Here is a 17,725-nt window from a genome sequence, read left to right on the forward strand (position 1 = left end):
GTCTCCAGTGACTTTTTTTCCCCTGAAAACACACAGCAGTTCTGGGTTGGGAACCTGGCTTTTCTCTTCCTGGTGGCCTTGAAAAAAAGGTGACTAAAAAGTCAGTTGAGTGGCCACTAGGTGGAAGTGTTGCTCAACAATTGAAGACCTGCAGGCTCATCAGCTTTGAGTTGATGCTCATGCTTCACACTTTGTACACTTTGAAGTACAGTCTCAGAGTAAACCAGCTAGATACAGAGAATGCTAGACCCAACCCAGAGCCAAAGTGGATCAGAAAGTCGATTTGAGAACACTGCCGCTAACAGCTCCTGCTGCCCTTGCGCTTAGATAGCTTAGTCCTAAGCTCTACACCATTGTCTTCCTCCTAGCCTCTAGCCAACACTGAACTTCCTCATCTGCTACCAGAAGGTTGCTTTCTGGGCTAGCAAGATGCTGAGGCCAGCAGCAGGCTATACTTCCCTCTCCTGTGTTTGCATAAACTGACTTCCTGTCCCATCCCCAGTCCCTGAGACTCCCCAGAGCAGCCTTACCTCCACAGGGGTTGACTGCCGCCAAGGTCATTAACCCCAAACAGGCTGGGTTCCTGCTCTGCTAGCACTAAGGGTCTTGCACTTAGAGCAGTTGGCATCCCAGTGCCAGAAGTGGGCATGGGACTGTTAGGTAACCAGAGCCTCTGAAGGACTGGGTGAGAGGTCCTGGTGGGAGTCACATGGAAGTTTCATGAGAGGTAGAGGTTTTGCCTGGGGAGTGGAAGCCCTGACTTGTTGCTGTGTACTCAGGCAGATTCGAGGCTGGTAGGTTTGGAAACATCCTATTTTGGGGTAGGAAAGATTGAAAAGCCTCCCTTGCTCACCATAGGCAGTCCCACTCAGAGCAGGCTGGAGATTGAGCCAGTGGAAGCAGGGAGGTGGGGTGGAGAGAGTTTTGTGGTGTCACCCCACCTCTGCTCTTCCCTCACTTCCTGTGGTAACAGAAGCAAGGGCCCCATGGAGCCCTTTACGTGTTGGCAGTGTGCTTCCTGTAGCCTTCAGCAGCCCGCCCTGGGGAGGGACTAACACAGCTTTTGTGATAAGGCCACCCCAGGCTGTCCTGAAGGAAGCAACTGAGCAGGACAAGGCAGCCCCAGGCCAGGGGTGACAGGTGCTCCACACCACCTGCAACTTGAGCCCCTTGCAGGCCAGGTAAGTGCAAGACCCGGAAGGACTCATTTGTCCCCTGCCCTACTGTTCCACACTCAGCAGCCACACTTGGTAGCACCCCAGAGCCTTCTGTGGGCTAGAGTGCTGACCGAGAGCTGTGGGCCAGGACTTGTTCTGTGGAATATGGGACTTGGCGGAGCTATGACGAGAGTCAACCTGCTCCAGTGGCCAGCAGATGCTCCTGAGTGAGAGGGTTTTTTTGTTTGTTTTTTCCTCGAAACGGGGTTTCTCTGTGTAACGTCTCTGGCTGTCCTGAAACTTGCTTTGTAACCTAGGCTGGCCTTGAACTCACAGAAATCTGCCTGCCTCTGCTTCCTGAGTGCTGGGATTACAGACGTGGGTTTTTATTGGGCTTTAGTGTTCCCACTCATGAGACCTGAGTTGGCTGGAGAGTTCCAGGGAACTGTCCCTTCAGCCCAAACAACTAGGAGAGTAGAGGGCCTCAGGTTGTCGATTCTAGCAGCTCTCTCTCAGTGCCCCAAGGCCTCCCCACCTACCCAGGATACTATAGGGCTCCTGCTTATTTGTAGGCACCCCACCATATCCCAGCTTCTGCTCACCTCGCCTCAACAGAAGCAGCAGCAGCCATGGCGGGAATGAAGACAGCCTCTGGGGACTATATCGACTCATCCTGGGAGCTGCGGGTGTTTGTGGGCGAGGAGGACCCTGAGGCCCAGTCTGTCACCCTCCGAGTCACAGGAGAGTCGCACATTGGTGGGGTGCTTCTGAAGATCGTGGAGGAGATCAGTGAGTCCCCGTGACCCCCATGTCCCCAGTTTGGCACACGGTCAGGGCAGTCATGACCGCTATCCTTAGTACTTCTGGGCCATCTCTGCCCTGACATTTGTGATAACCTTGTCACAATGACTCAGGCAACAGCTTAATTGTTTGGTTCCAAAGGAGCTATTTCTTCAACTTCCTCTCCCTTGTCCTTCCTCCCACTCCTGCTGGTTCTGTCCAGTCTTCAAGGGACAGGCAGAACATGGTCCCCTATACACCTTGCCTGAGGTGAGGCCTCAGTCGTGTTCTTGAGGTCTGAAGGATGTCTAGGAGGTTTCTGGGGTCTACTCTCCTACCCTTCCTCCCCAGCAAGCCACTTGGCAGGCTGGTAACTGTGGGTGGAAGGCCCTGCCCCCACAGGAAGTTATGGTAGAGTAGGCTGGTGTGATATCAGTCACCCAGCGTCACCCAGAAGGCCCCATGGGGGCTTCTCATGAACCTTCCTAGTGGAGAATGAGAACTCTCACTTCCTGGGAGGATGGTAGGAAAGCCACCGATAGCCAGAGCCGGAAAGCATCCCACAGGATCTCCTGAAAGCCTGAGCCAGAAGGCCTTGCACTATGAACTAGGCCTCTGAGGTAGGACAGGGATGGGAGGCAGGCTTTCTAGACCCAACCCACCCCCTATGTGCATTCCAAGACAGGGAACAGGGTGACTGGGCAAAACAGGCCCCAACACAGCCAAATCACAGGGCTAAGGCAGGGAAGGGAACTGCCAGAGGCAGGGCCCAAAGCGGCTGTGAAAGCAGAAGTGGGGAGCAGATGGGTGGTCCCTTAGAACTAGATGTCAGACGGAGTTAGAGACTTGACCTGGGCCAAGTCAGAACAGAAGGGCTTGAGAGCTGGTGGGCCCCAGGGCACAGCATGTGGCTTATTTAGCACAGGCAGCTAGACCTCCCCGTGAACCACTGCATCACATCAGTTCAAGGACTTCAGTGCCCAGCAATAGCAACATTATCCCCACCCCTCCCACTGCCAGTCGATGGTGAGGCCAGCCTTCCTGCATGCTGGTGCCAGATGCTGAGAGCTTCCTTGGGGGACCTGATGCTAGGAAGAACAGTGCTTTCCAGAATAGGAAAGACCTAATGTTTATGCCAGGGGCTCAAGGAGCCTTGATGTTAAGGTCTCAGGACAGTAAAGACACCTGGTTAGTGACAAAACAGGAAGCCCAGGCGATGCCCCTGAGAGTCCAGGGAGGCCCAGTGGCCTCTTGAGGGATTAGGTACTTGCCTTAGAAACAGGGCACAACCGTGTTAAGGCAGACCTTTACAGGGCCCCTTGTCTGCAGCCAGGGAGACCCAAGTAGACCATCTAGTCGTCTGGGAGCAGGGCAGGGGCGGGATGAGGGCTCCAGAGGCCAGACAAGGAGGACAGAAAAGGTAGATTTAGAAGTGAAATTGATATTAACTCAAGGTTGGACTCGAAGCAAAAGGCATGGTGCTTGAGTGTTGGGAAGAGTCCATGGTAGATGATCTGGGAAGGAAGGGCTCCTCTGTCCAGTCACAGAGGCAGCAGCATTGGAAGGCTGGGACTAGTCCCACCGCACTCTGTGTTCCAGCACTGACTGTGGAGCCAGGTGAACAGGAGTCTGGAGTGAAGGAAGCAATAGACGTGCCCATTAGAGTAGAGGGCCATGGCATGCAGATCTCAGCAGAAGACAGTCAGGGCTGACGTCATAAAACAGGAGAGATAGTCAGCCCCCAGAAGAGGGAGCAGGTCCAGACTAAACCCCTGGGGAAAGTGAGGAACAGGTGGGGAGAGCAAGGACACAGCAAAGGCTGCTGGGCATGAGGCAGTCCCAGCCCTAGGGAATGTGCAGCCTACACAGCAAAACCCTGCCCCAAGTTTAAAAACTAAAAGCAAAAGGCTGATTGGAGAGGAAGTGGGAGCAGAGCGAAGGCCTCTGGAGGGGAGCTCAGAGTCCTGAGGAGCCAGGCAGAGAAGCTTCTCCAGAACTTGGCAGCACTGGTGACAATGGGGAGGCAGGTCAGGAGCTGGTGTGAGTCCAGGATGGGACAGGGATCAAAACTCACTCGAGAAGCCGGGCGGTGGTGGCGCAGCCTTTAATCCCAGCACTTGGGAGGCAGAGGCAGGCAGATCTCTGTGAGTTTGAAGCTAGCCTGTTCTACAGAACAAGTTCCAGGACTGGCTCCAAAGCTACACAGAAACTTTGACTTGCAAACAAAACAAAACAAAACAAAACAAAAAAAAAAACATCAGTGGGAAGACCAGACAGAGGCCTCGCATCTGAGCTGGTAGAGTGCGTGCCTCGCATGCATAAAAGCCCTGGGTATGATCCTCAGCACTGCACCAACGAGGCATATACCTGCCATCCCAGCATCGGGCAGCTGGAGGCAGGAGGATGAGCAGACCAGGGCTGTCCTCAACTATACAGCAAGTTCAAAACCCTGTCTGACAATACCTAAACAATAGCATAGACTAAGCCAAGAACTTGAGTCTCAGCAAAATTCAGGAGGCTGTGTGCTCAGAGCAGCGTTTTGCCCCATTTGTTTCTGTATTCACGCTTCTTTGGAGGACGATGAGGAATCCTCCTGTGTCATCCCTCGTCACCCCAATTCCTGGTCAGATGACAAGTGGCATATTCCCATTTCCAAATGAATGCTTCTTGTAAGGGTCAAAATCGCACAACATTTTGTATGTAGCGGACATTGGTCAGCAGCCCTGAGTCAGGATGATTGTTACATCTTAAATAGAAAACTGAAGCTAGAGAGTCAAGCTCCTTAAGCAAGGTCACACAGCTAGTCACTAGACCTGAAGACCTGCAGACACTGCCATTGTTGGGTGTGGTGGCGCACACCTTTAATCCCAGCACTAGAGAGGCAGAAGCAGGCTGAGCTCTGTAAATTTGAGACCAGCTTGGCCTTCATAGCAAGTTCCAGGCTAGCCAGGGCTACATAGTAAGACCCTATCTCAAGAAAAAGACAGACATATATATATATATATATATATACATATATATATATATATATATATATATGGGCTGGGCGGTGATAACTTAATCCCAGTACTCAGGAGGCAGAGGCGAGCAGATCTCTAAGGTTTACAGAGCAAGTTCCAAAGCAGTCAAGGCTACGCAGAGAAACCCTGTCTCAAACAAACAAAAACCAAAAACAAACAGAAAGGGCATTGAGCCAAGCATCCCAGAAGATACACAGGCTATAAGGTACACTCAATGATGTGTGAAATTGGGGTACCCATATTCTGGGTTGGGGGTTCCCCCGGGAAGTGATGTAACAACTGAACCCAGAAGGAGTCAGCTATCAACCATTCCACCATCACTTTGAAGCCAACCCAATCTGGCTCACCTGTGGCTTTGGTGCTGGGGCGGAAATGAAGAAGGCTTGGCAGGGCCTTTGAAGGCCAGTGTACACCCCTGGGTCCTCACAGATCGCAAGCAGGACTGGTCTGACCATGCCATTTGGTGGGAGCAGAAGAGACAGTGGCTGCTGCAGACACACTGGACACTGGACAAGTATGGGATCCTGGCAGATGCCCGCCTTTTCTTTGGGCCACAGCACCGACCCGTCATCCTGCGACTACCCAACCGTCGGGTGCTGCGTCTGCGTGCCAGCTTTTCCAAGCCCCTCTTCCAGGCTGTAGCTGCCATCTGCCGCCTCCTCAGTGAGTAGCTGTGGCCCCTTCCGTTTCCCAGGCCAAAGCGCATAAGCTTGTTCTTGCCAGAGCCTCTCCCCCAGCCTACCAAAGGGCTGGGACTTCCCCGGGGTGTCTATGTGGGAAGGTAGGAAGGTGACACTTGGTGCTGAGCCCTTACTCCCTTCAGGTATCAGGCACCCCGAGGAGCTGTCCCTGCTTCGTGCTCCAGAAAAGAAGGAGAAGAAGAAGAAGGAGAAGGAGCCTGAGGAAGAAGTGCATGACCTGACCAAGGTTGTCCTAGCTGGGGGTGAGTGAGCATGGCCAGCCTGGGCTGGGGCCAGGACAGAGTGAAGCCTGGGAGGCCAGGCCTGACTGACTCCCGCCCGCACTTCAGGTGTGGCACCCACCTTATTCCGAGGCATGCCAGCACACTTCTCAGACAGTGCCCAGACTGAGGCTTGTTACCACATGCTGAGCCGGCCACAGCCACCACCTGACCCTCTCCTGCTCCAGCGCCTGCCGAGGCCCAGCTCCCTGTCTGACAAGACGCAGCTCCACAGCAGGTGCGTGAGCAACACCCAGACCACCTGCCCGGGGCCTCGCTCCTCTACCCTCTGCGCCCTGCTTCCTGGCCCTTCCTCTCTGTGCCCTGACTCTGCCTCTGTCACACCCAGGTGGCTGGATTCCTCGCGGTGCCTCATGCAGCAAGGTGTCAAGGCCGGGGATGTGCTTTGGCTGCGGTTTAAGTACTATAGCTTCTTTGACCTGGATCCCAAGGTGAGCTGGGCTCTGGAATAAGAAGTCTAGCTCTGGGGAGTTAGCCACTGTAGGTATCAGTTTGTCCGATCACACATGTTCATCTGTGCCTCTACGCATCTCTACCAATGCACTACGGGGCCTCCAATGCTAAGGCCGATGGATACAAATCTCAGTGCTGGTTTCTTTAGGACCTGCCTGCCGGGGGCTCGTGGCAGTGCTGGGGAGTATGGGTCTCTGGGGGGGGAGGTTCTGAGCTGCACATAGGGAGGCCACCTGAGCCTGCAGGGCCTGGGAGGTGGAGAAGGAGCTTTGCAGGGTGGCCTCGGTGTGCCCCACTCCTGGCCCTCCGTGCCTGTCTTCTCCTCTGTAACAGCGTAGTCTAGCCCTCTGTCTCCACCAACTGCCCAGGCCCACAGGCTGCTCTTCCTACCCGTGCCCATCACTGCAAACCTGTGCATAGTGTTCTACAGAGTGCTTGGTTTTAAGCTGTCCACAGAGTCCCTCCACATTCTCTCCTGAGCCAAGCTTCCTGCTGTCTTCTACCCACATCTGCACACAAGAGGACACCTGCTGCCTCCATGCAGCCTGCCCCATGTTTCCATCCCACCTACACACACACACACACACACACACACACACACACACACACACACCCCGTAATAAGGATTAGACCTAGGGCTTTTTGTTTGCTTGCTTTTTTTGTTTTGTTTTGTTTTCGTTTTTGTTTTTTTGCAAATGCTAGACAAATGCTTAAGTACTGAGCTACTATCCCAGGCCCTTTGGAATTATTTTATTTTTTTGTATGGGCGTTTTCTCTGCGTGTATGTCTGTATAGCACGTGTGCCTGGTACCAACAGAGACCAGAAGAGGATATTAGATCCCTGGAACTGGAACTACAGAGAGTTGTGAGCCACCGTGTGGGTGCTGGAAACTGAACCTGGAAGAACAGTCAATAATCGTAACCACTGAGCTGTCTCCAACCTTGAACTTTTATTATTTATTTATTTTTAATTTGGGGCAGAGTTGGGCTGGAAAAATGGCTCAGAGGTTAAGAGCACTGCCTGCTCTTCCAAAGGTCCTGAGTTCAATTCGCAGCAACCACATGATGGCTCACAACCATCTGTAATGATATCTGGTGCCCTCTTCTGGCCTGAAGACATACACACAGACAGAATATTGTATACATAATAAATAAATAAATATTTAAAAAAAAAACAACAAAAAAAATTTGGGGCAGAGTCTTGCTAAGTTATCTAAGTTGTGGAACCTGGCCTTGAACTCACTCTGTAGCCCAGTCAGGCCTTGAATTCTCAGTCTTCCTGCTTCAGCACCTCCAGCGACTAGGATTATAGGCTTGCATCTTCCTTGCTCATTTATGGAGGGACACAGCCAACACCCCTTCCTCTGGAATTATCTTTCTCTCACAGCTTCCGTATCCCATGGGCTAACGGTGTGTGTCTTTCTCCTTGTAGCTGTACCCAGGCTCTGTGGCTTCTATTTCTCCTCTTTCTCAGGTGCCCCCTGTGTGCACATGAGACCAGAGGTCATTTTCAGATGCCTTCTGTCATTGTCTCTCACAGAACCCAGAACTTACTAATTCAGCTATCCTGGCTAGCTAGAGAAACCCAAGGTTCTGCTGTCTCTGCCTGGAGTACTGGTATTATAGCCTGTTTATATGGGTGCTGGGGATGTAAACTTGGTTTTTGTTTTTGTTTTTTTTGCTTGCACATGAAATATTCTACAACTGAGCTGTCTCTCCAGCACCTTCTTCTTTTTAAAATCATATTTATCTATTGTATGTGTGTATGTCTGTGCGTATGAGAGAGAGAGAGAGAGTTTCTGTGTGCCACTGTATATGTGTGGAGGTCAGGGGGCAGCTTGCAGAAGTGGGTTTCTCCTTCCACCATGTGAGTCCCATGGCTCAAACTCAGGTTGTCAGGCTTGGCAGCAGGTGCCTTCACCCACTGAGGTATTTTGCTGGTCTTTTTAAACCACTGAATTTTAGGGCTGGAGAGATGACTCAAAGTTTAAGAACATTGACTGCTCTTCCAGAGGTCCTGAGTTCAATTCCCAGCAACCACATGGTGGCTCACAATCATCTATACTGAGATCTGATGCCCTCTTCTGGCATGTAGGCAGGACCCTGTATACATAATAAATAAATAAAATCTTTAAAAAACAGAGCAAAGAGCTGGGCGGTGGTGGAGCACGCCTTTAATCCCAGCACTCGGGAGGCAGAGGCAGGCGGATCTCTGTGAGTTCGAGACCAGCCTGGTCTACAGAGCTAGTTCCAGGACAGGTTCCAAAACCACAGAGAAACCCTGTCTCGAAAAACCAAAAAAAAAAAAAAAAAAAAAAAGCAAAAATAAAACAAAACAAAACCAAAAAACCCTGAATTTTAGCCCAGTGGAGGTAGCACACATCTTTAGTCCCAGCACTCAGGAGGCAGAGGCAGGAGGATCTCTGTGAGTTCAAAGCCAGCCTAGTCTACAGGACAGCCAGGACTACACAAAGAAACCCTGTCTCAAAACACCAAAAAAAAAAAAAAAAAAAAAGACAGAAAGAAAGAAAGAAAGAAAGCAAGCAACTGGTGTTGTTTTGTAGTTTAGGGGCAACCCTACTCTATTGCCTCTGAGTCATTTGTAAAACAGATCTTTATTTAATTGTTTGTCTTGGTTTTGTTCCCTGGTGCTGAGGTAAACCCTGACAAAAACTACTCCACAAAGGAAGGGTTATTTTAGTCACAACTCAAGCACAGAGCCTCATGACAGGGAAGAAGGCCGGCTGGACTCTACCCGCCACATGCCACGCGCAGGAGGAAGAGAGCAGTGAAGGCGTGCCTGCTGGTGCTCAGCTCCCTTTCTCCACTCACAAAGCCCAGGCTCTCCTGCCCAGGCATGGCTCCCCACACATGCCCAGCGGCCTATCTCTAGCATGGTCGATTTGACAACACTGACCTGGCGCAGTGTTATAAAGTCTTGTTCACGGGGCTAAGGATGAACCCAGAGGTACCTGCCTAGCCTGTGCAAGACTGAGGGGATCCACAGCCCTGCAAACAGATAAAATGCAAAAATCCTTGATTGGAGTTAAGGCCCTGGGAAACCAGCCTGATGAGGACGCACCCCAGCCTCCTCCCAACTATGAACCCTGCCGGCTGTCACTGCTCCCAGCCTCTGCTAAGCCCCCAGCTCCATCTACTACTGCCTCCCAGTGACTGGGATGCCCTGATCCTGCACCACACCTCCCCTGCAGGGAGCTGGTGGCTCTGCTCAGTCTGTCCCACCCGGGACTGGACCGCAGTTACTCTGGCCCCGCAAGTTCTTGGCACTTGCAGCAAAACCATTCTCCACCCCACTCTGTTCTCTAGGAAAGGTAGATTTGAACAACGTTGTTTTTATTTTCGTCCTTACTTTCTTTTTTTTATTTGTTTTGTTTTTATTTCATACACATTGGTGTTTTGCCTGCATGTATGTCTAGGTGGGGATGTTAGGTCCCCTGGAGAGTCTCACTTTATTCCCCAGGCTAGTCTTGAACTTAGTTTCCCGGCTAGGCTAGCTAGGACTTGTGTGTGCGCTCCTGAGCCCAGAGCCCTGCTCTGTGACCTTGCAGTTTTGTGCATAGCTATTGGTTCTCAGAAGATGAAGACTCAGCTATCTCGCCCTCTACCTTTCCCTCCCCTCCCACACAGCACATAAATTTCCGTGAGTCTTACTAATCTACTGGTGTTTATGGTGTTTGGTACAAACAATGTGGCCATGACTACAAACGGTAGCCATAAACAGTGTTCTTAGCAGAACCCAGAATAGCTGTGTTCATATTTCCTTTCATGGTCAAATTTCTTCGGAGCTGATAGGTGACATACATGATGTCATGGGTTGAACCTGGGGCCTGCAGGGCCGGGCTCCTCCACTGCTGAGATCTGCCTACCCAGAGTTAACTGTCCATACGATGAGAGGTGCTGCTAAGGACTGCCTGGACATCCCCGCACTGACTTGCACAGGCCCCTTGGCCCAGCACCCCCCATGATACCCACCACAATACTACTTTCAGAGCAAAACTGGTGAGCAAAACCAGGCCTGGCGGTGTAATTCCGGCAGCTTGAGAGGCTGAAGCAGGAAGGTGGGCAGTTCAGTCCTGTCCTAGCTGCATGATGAACTCAAGGCCAGCCTGGGCAATAAAACCCAGTCTCAAATTAGCAAGCAATAATAATAGTAATTACATATATATGTATATATATATATCAGTAGGGTATATATAAATATTGAATTTTTTCAATATTTGTGGAAGTGGGGGCTGAAGAAGCACCAAGAAGGGTGGGTGGGTGGGTTGACAGCCCAGGTTCTAGCCTGGTAAGAGCTTCTTTACTTAACTACTAATGAGTCCTGTGCTCTAATCCATCTCTAGGTAAGTAACTCACAATTTCCTACCCGATGTACATATGCACATTCTCTCTCTCTCTCTCTCTCTCTGTCTCTCTCTCTCTCTCTCTCTCTCGTGTGTGTGTGTGTGTGTGTGTGTGTGTGTGTGTGATGGGGGCTCCCACTTTGTAGTCCTGGCTAATCTATAACTTGCTATGCACACTAAACTAACTCTGAATTCACAGAAATCCTTCTGCCTCTGCCTCCTGAGTGGAGTGCTAGGGTTAAAGGAGTGTAGCACCACATGGTGTGGCAAGCATTTAGGAGGCAGAGACAGGAGGATCTCTGAGTTCTAGGCCAGCCTGGTCTGCATAGTGAGTTCCAGGCCAGACAGGGCTATGTAGAGAGACCCTGTCTCAAATATAACAACAAAAACATATGGTCTCACTTTGTACTCCAGGCTTTTCTAGAATCTGCTGTGTAAATCCAGGTAATGGTGGTGCCCACTTTTAGTCCTAGCACTGAGGAGGCAAAGACAGGTGGATCTCTGAGTTTGTGGTCAGCCTGGTCTACAGAGCAAGTTCCAAGACAGCCAGGGCTACACAGAGAAACCCTGTCTCAAGAAAAAACAAAAACAAAACAAAATAAAACAAAAAAAAACATCAAAAAATAAACAGAATTCACTGTGTAGCTCAAACTGGTCTGGAATTTATGATAATCCTTTTGCCTTAACTTCCCAAATTATGGGATTACAGGGATGAGCCACCACACCCCACTAGAGCCGGTCCCCTCCCAAATACCATCAGTCTGTGTTGGTTGAATCAGGATTTGGAGCCCCAGATCTGAAGCTGAATGTGTAATTCGAAACACTGTGTGCACAGATTCGGAGGAGGAAGAAGAGGTGGGGCATAGGGCATGCAGGGCACCTCAAATAGGACCTCCCCGTGAACAGCAAGTGACAGACAGTTCAGTGGCTCCAACCTCAGCGGCACTTGCTACTTGCTGCTTTTATGATACAGCCACTATGCCAGAAGATTGTCCCATAGCGTCATTGAGATGTGGCTTCCGCTGAAAGCACCCCCAGCCTTAGCAGTTTGTTTTTGGCCATCGGGCATGGTGGTTGTACAGCCACCACCACCTCCAGGTTTTTTTCAGTTTATTTTATTTTATGTTCATTGTTGTTTTGCCTGCGTGGATGTCTACGTGAAGGCACCAGATCCCCTAGAACTGGAGTTACAGACAGGTATGAGTTGCCATGTGGATACTGGGAATTGAACCTGGATTCTCTGGAAGAGCAGTCAGTGTTCTTTATTGGCATCTCTCCAACCCTGCTGCATCCAGTTTTAAAACATTTTTGCTGTTCCAGAATATTTTCTAGTGCCCATTTTAGTTTTCTGCCCCTAACACCCCCCCGCAGACAACCAGTAGATCGACTCTTCTGTGACCCACATTCCCCAGTGACTAAGGGACTCCAGCTCTGTTTAGCTATTAACCACTCTCCAGTGCCGTATCTCTTCATATTTTGGGCAGTTCCTGCCCTAAGCTGTCTGTCCTTCCTGGTTTGTGGTGTGCTCTATACACTCTAGATAAGAGTATTTGTCAGAGGGCTGACTCCTGAGTCCATTTCTCTGCTCGATGGTCTGCCTTTTAATTCTCTTGACGGTTTGATAAGCCATTCTGTTCTGCCGTGTGTGTGTGTGTGTGTGTGTGTGTGTGTGTGTGACAGTCTTATGTGGCCCAGCCTGATCTCAGTCACAGTTGGTCTTGAACTCCTGGCTCTTCTACTTTCCCTTCCAAAGTGCTGGGTAATGAGCAAACACCTCTAAGCTCCCTTTCATGCAGCACTGGGAATGGAACCCAGGGTTTACTCAGTCAAGGCTGCCTCTCCTCTCCTTGCCTTTTTGATGCCCTTCCTCTCAGGTCTGGTGGGTCTCAGAGTGTGCACTTCCATGGGTCCCTGGGAGGCCCTTTCTGTTCTTGACTCTAGCAAACTTTCACTTCTTTCCTTTAGTGGTCCGCTGTCACCCCATGGGCCTCTGCTCTGTAGGTCTCTACCTCCGGGAAGCCTTCCTGGAGTTCTTTCCTGTGGCCTGTACTCTCCTGATGGCTTGAGGGATCTACCCCAGGGGATGCTATCTTCCTTCTATTCTGGGGCTGTCTTCCTCCTCGCTTGCCTCAGCAGGAGGCTAGCCTGTAGCATGGGGTGTGCAGGCCAGCAGGGTAGAGCTGGGGACTTGCTGTCCATGCTGAGCCGAGCCTGAGTATCCAGGACAGGCGCCATCTGACTAGCTGAGCCCCCTGACCTTCCGCTGCTCCAGACAGACCCCGTCCGGCTGACCCAGCTGTATGAACAAGCCCGTTGGGACTTGCTGACAGAGGAGATTGACTGCACTGAAGAGGAGATGATGGTGTTCGCTGCCCTGCAGGTGCCTGGGACCCCAGGGTGCTGGGCTACAGGGTAAAAGGCCTTCCAGAAGGGAGTCCATCTCCAGTGAAGATCAGCATTGGGGGCAGATGGGCCTCAGACTCAGCTCTAACTGACTCTATGTCCCTAGTACCACATCAACAAATTGTCCCTGAGTGGGGATGTGGGGGAGCCGGCCTCTGGGGACCTGGGGTTGGATGACCTGGATGCAGCCCTGAACAACCTGGAGGTGAAGCTGAAGGGGTCAGCACCCTCAGACATGCTGGTGAGGAGGGGCTTGGGCTGGGAATGAGGCTGGGGTCAGGGCCAAGGCCAGGTAGGGGATCCAAGGTTCCCTCTTACTTCTCTCTCCCCTAGGATAGCCTTACCACCATCCCGGAACTCAAGGACCACCTCCGAATCTTCAGGTTACGTGTGGGGAGAGAGGGGAGGAAAGGGAAGGCAGGGAGGCCATGGTTCACAATTTCCTACTCCCTCCAGGCCCCGGAAACTGACCCTGAAGGGCTACCGCCAGCACTGGGTGGTTTTCAAGGACACCACCCTCTCCTACTACAAGAGCCAGGACGAATCACCCGGGGACCCTATCCAGCAGCTGAATCTCAAGGGTGAGGGAACACTGGCAGCAAAGCTCTCAGCCCTTTCCTCCTAGGGGCCTAGGATACCATCTGCCCTGAGGCAGCTGTGGGTGGTGGGGCTGGCTTTCTTACGGGGACCTCTTAGCCACCTCCTTCTCCTTGCAGGCTGCGAGGTGGTCCCTGATGTCAATGTCTCTGGCCAGAAGTTCTGTATCAAACTCCTGGTGCCCTCACCGGAGGGCATGAGTGAGATCTACCTGCGCTGCCAGGATGTGAGCAGACTGGACCGAAGGGGGACAGGAGTGGGAGGAGCAAGGGGCAGGGCTGCATTGGCATTCAGGGTAAGAGTGTGGCCAGAGCTTTCTTACCACCCTCTCTGTCTGCTCCAGGAACAGCAGTATGCTCAGTGGATGGCTGCCTGCCGACTGGCCTCCAAGGGCCGTACTATGGCAGACAGCAGCTATGCCAGTGAGGTGCAAGCCATTCTGGCCTTCCTTAGCCTGCAGCGGACTGGTGGTGGCAGCGGAGGCTCAGGGACCCCCCAGGGCCCTGAAGCCTCTGCGGAGGGCCTTAACCCCTATGGCCTGGTGGCTCCCCGTTTCCAGCGAAAGTTCAAGGCCAAGCAGGTACCAGAGGAAGTGGGTGTGGGTGTGTGGGAACCACCACAGTGTTTATCTAGTCACCCTTGATCCCTGGACTTCCAACGGAACCCTCTTCCCTAGGAAACCCCTGTGCTCACTTCTTCCTTTTGCTGTGTCCCAGACACCTCTATGGAAGGGTTTCAGGTCTATTGTAGGGCCTGATTCAGTCACATGTGCCTTGGTACCACAATGGCTGCCTTCCCCTGTTCCATGTTCAGTGTGCTGTGCCCTCAATGGAGCAGGCAGGGAGGTGGGGGGAATCCTAGGGACTTTAGATAAGAGGAGGTCCTAAGAATCCCTTACCATTATGGCCCCTCAGCTCACCCCACGGATCCTGGAAGCTCACCAAAATGTGGCCCAGCTCTCACTGATTGAGGCCCAGCTGCGTTTCATCCAGTCCTGGCAATCGCTGCCTGACTTCGGCATCTCCTATGTGATGGTCAGGTAGGATTCCAGCCCTGCAAAGCACCGTCTCTGCCCTCACTTACTACCAGCTGTTCTGTGCTTACATCCCACACGGGTCCCAGACACAAAACCATATCGCTTTCTCCCTGTTCTCTGTGGTACCTCTCCCTGGGGTTCTGTGTATTCCCCAGTGTGCACCGTCACAGATATCCAAGAGACAGAACTCGTGCCAGATAAGCGAAGACCCAGTGCATGTCCCAGCTGTGACAGATGTTTCCCCTCTCTGCCTTGACCAGCTGTCCCTGGTGTTATAGGGGGAACCCTGAGAACTCAGCCAGCTGTCCCTGGTGTTATAGGGGGAACCCTGAGAACTCAGCCAGCTGTCCCTGGTGTTATAAGGGAACCCTGAGAATTCAGCCAGCTGCCCCTGGTGTTACAGGGGGAACCCTGAGAACTCATTCCCAAGTCTGCAGAGAGATGAATGATATGTGGTTGGTGATGATACTTACAAGATCATTACTTGGCGATGGTGGCGCACGCCTTTAATCCCAGCACTAGGGAGGCAGAGGGGGGCAGATCTCTGTGAGTTCAAGGCCAACCTGGTCTATAAGAGCTAGTTCCAGGACAGGCTCCAAAGCTACAGAGAAACCCTGTCTCGAAAACAAAACAAAACAAAACAAAACAAGAAACGTGATAATTACTTAGAGGCATGAACTACTCCTAATGTTGCCAAATGATATTATGATGCTGCACCTTGTATGCATTGGTGTATGTGGGGGTGACCTCAGGTGTTGTTCCTCAGGCGCTGCTTATCTTGTTTATTTTTACTTTTTTGCGGAGGTGCGGGGTGTTTTCAAGGCAGGGTTTTCTTGTGTAGCCCTGGCTGTCCTGTAACTTGCTCTGTAAACAAGGCTGACCTCAAACTCACGGAGATCCACCTGCCTCTGCTTCCTGAGTACTTTACATTTTTAAAGATTTAAGTATTTTTTCCAGGTCAGTAGTGGCACACGCCTTTAATCTCAGCACTCAGGCGGTAAAGGCAGGCAGATCTCTGAGTTCTAGGCCAGCCTGGTCTACAGAGTGAGTTCCAGGATAGCCAGTACCACATGGAAAAAGAAAAAGAAAGAAAAAAGATTGTTTTTCATGCATGAATATGTATATGTATACATGTATTGCATACAGTGCTCAGTGCCCACAGAGGCCAGAAGAGGCACCAGATCCCCCGGAACTGGAGTTATGGGGCCTCTATGTGGGTACTGGGAACCAAACCTGGGTTTTCTGCAAGTGCTGCAAGTGTTAGCAGCTGAGCCATCTCTCCAGCCCCTCTATCTTACATTTTCAACTTATTTATTTTGTGCATGTATACATGTGGAGGTCAGAGAACAGTTTACAGGAACCTGGTTCTCTCCTTCCACCCTGTGGGTCCTGGGGATAAACTCAGGTCATCAGGTTTCAAGGGGGCTAAACCCTCTTGCTGGCCCTGTTTTTTTCTTTTTTGGTTTTTCGAGACAGGGTTTCTCTGTAGCTTTGAACTAAAAGATTAAAGGCGTGTGCCACCACCACCCAGCCAAAGTGACACTCTTAAATAAATAAATGTGGGTTTAGGAATGGTTTAATGTGTAAAAACGGTAGTCACACAAGCCTGATACCCCTATTTTTCTTAATGTTTTCATTTTAAATCTCTGTGTGTGTCCGTACACATGCTGTGGCCATTACACAGGGCTCAGAGAAGAGCCTCCTGGTCCATCTTTACTGTCCACCTTGCTGAGACAAGAGGTCTTACTCATCACTGTGTGTTCCAGGCTAGTTGGTCTCAGACTGTCCAGAGACTTTCCCACCTCTGCCTAACTTGCTGTAGGCACACTGCAGATGCGTTAGATTTACAAGGGGTCTGTGTTCTCACGCATGTGTGGCAAGAGCTTTATCCACTGAGCAACCTCTCCCAGCCTGTCTGTGTTGTCCGAGGGACCACAAGCATGCACTACCAGTCCTGGGGACCAACCTCAGGTCTTCATACTTGCAAGGCAGGTATTTTACTGACTGAAGCATCTTCTCAGTCCCCCCCCTCCACCTCCCTCATCCCCTACCCACACATGTGCGTGCATGTGCACACACACACTGTTTTTTCATTCACCACATGCCAATCTTAATTGAATTCCTGCCTCAGCCCCCTTGCTGGGATGGCAGACCTGCTGCACCACGCCTGGCTAACCTGAGTCCTTGAATAATCCCATTTTCCAGAGTAGGAGCTTAAGGCTAGGAGAAACTGTGGCGGGTGAGGCTGCGCGCTACACTGAGGGCTCTGGGGCAGTGTACACACGGGGTAGGCTCCAGGGCCAGACGCGGTGTATCTGTCACTCATATTTCTCCACCCTGGGAATAAGGTTCAAGGGCAGCAGGAAAGATGAGATCTTGGGCATTGCCAACAACCGACTGATCCGCATTGACCTGGCCGTGGGTGATGTGGTCAAGACTTGGCGCTTCAGCAACATGCGTCAGTGGAACGTCAACTGGGACATTCGGCAGGTAAGCCCCAAGGGAGGCCAGGGCCAGGGCCAGGCGGCTAGAGCAGACCCAACTAGGGCAGAGCAGAAGCTGCCGCTTGCTGCCCCTGCCCACTGGACCTGTGACCACCCGCCCACAGGTGGCCATTGAATTTGACGAGCACATCAACGTGGCCTTCAGCTGTGTGTCTGCCAGCTGCCGTATCGTGCACGAGTACATCGGGGGCTACATTTTCCTGTCTACTCGAGAGCGGGCTCGCGGGGAGGAGCTGGACGAGGACCTATTCCTGCAGCTTACGGGTGGCCATGAGGCCTTCTGAGGGCAGCCAGGATGCCCCTGCTCCACTTAGTGCCTCCAGGGACCCTCACAAGCCCACATGCACCTGAACTCACTGCTCCACCACTCCGCACACGCACCATGCTGGGCATCTTCACCTGCTGGTGCCGGCAGGCCAAGGCCCTTGG

General features: G+C 51.7%; 1 protein-coding gene across 2 annotated transcripts; it reads left to right on the forward strand.

Annotated features, from left to right (window-relative positions):
- The first annotated feature begins 1,070 nt into the window (after positions 1-1,070).
- On the forward strand, positions 1,071-17,627 carry Fermt3 (FERM domain containing kindlin 3). Of its 2 annotated transcripts, none has more exons than XM_041661638.1 (15): positions 1,071-1,181; positions 1,773-1,946; positions 5,387-5,620; positions 5,781-5,900; positions 5,988-6,156; positions 6,268-6,370; positions 13,029-13,136; positions 13,266-13,400; positions 13,493-13,542; positions 13,616-13,740; positions 13,876-13,982; positions 14,100-14,336; positions 14,671-14,795; positions 17,141-17,282; positions 17,401-17,627. In XM_041661638.1, the coding sequence occupies exons 2-15, from the start codon at positions 1,787-1,789 to the stop codon at positions 17,578-17,580; spliced, it is 1,995 nt and encodes a 664-aa protein (XP_041517572.1). In that variant the 5' UTR covers positions 1,071-1,181; positions 1,773-1,786; the 3' UTR covers positions 17,581-17,627. The 2 variants fall into 2 exon arrangements, with proteins under 2 accessions (XP_041517572.1, XP_041517571.1); XM_041661637.1 differs by having other exon boundaries at positions 1,145-1,181; positions 1,730-1,946.
- Positions 17,628-17,725: the final 98 nt, after the last annotated feature.

The sequence above is a fragment of the Microtus oregoni genome, unplaced genomic scaffold (genome assembly GCF_018167655.1).
Source record: "Microtus oregoni isolate MIOR12 unplaced genomic scaffold, Mior012 000012F_ref0000307, whole genome shotgun sequence".
Taxonomy (NCBI): domain Eukaryota; kingdom Metazoa; phylum Chordata; class Mammalia; order Rodentia; family Cricetidae; genus Microtus; species Microtus oregoni.

Coding starts and splice junctions, on each gene's coding strand:
- Fermt3 (XM_041661638.1), top strand. CDS start 1,787: ATGGCGGGAATGAAGACAGCCTCTGGGGACTATATCGACTCATCCTGG. Junction 5,901..5,987: donor CAAGGTTGTCCTAGCTGGGG/GTGAGTGAGCAT, acceptor CCCGCACTTCAG/GTGTGGCACCCACCTTATTC. Junction 14,796..17,140: donor ATCTCCTATGTGATGGTCAG/GTAGGATTCCAG, acceptor CCTGGGAATAAG/GTTCAAGGGCAGCAGGAAAG.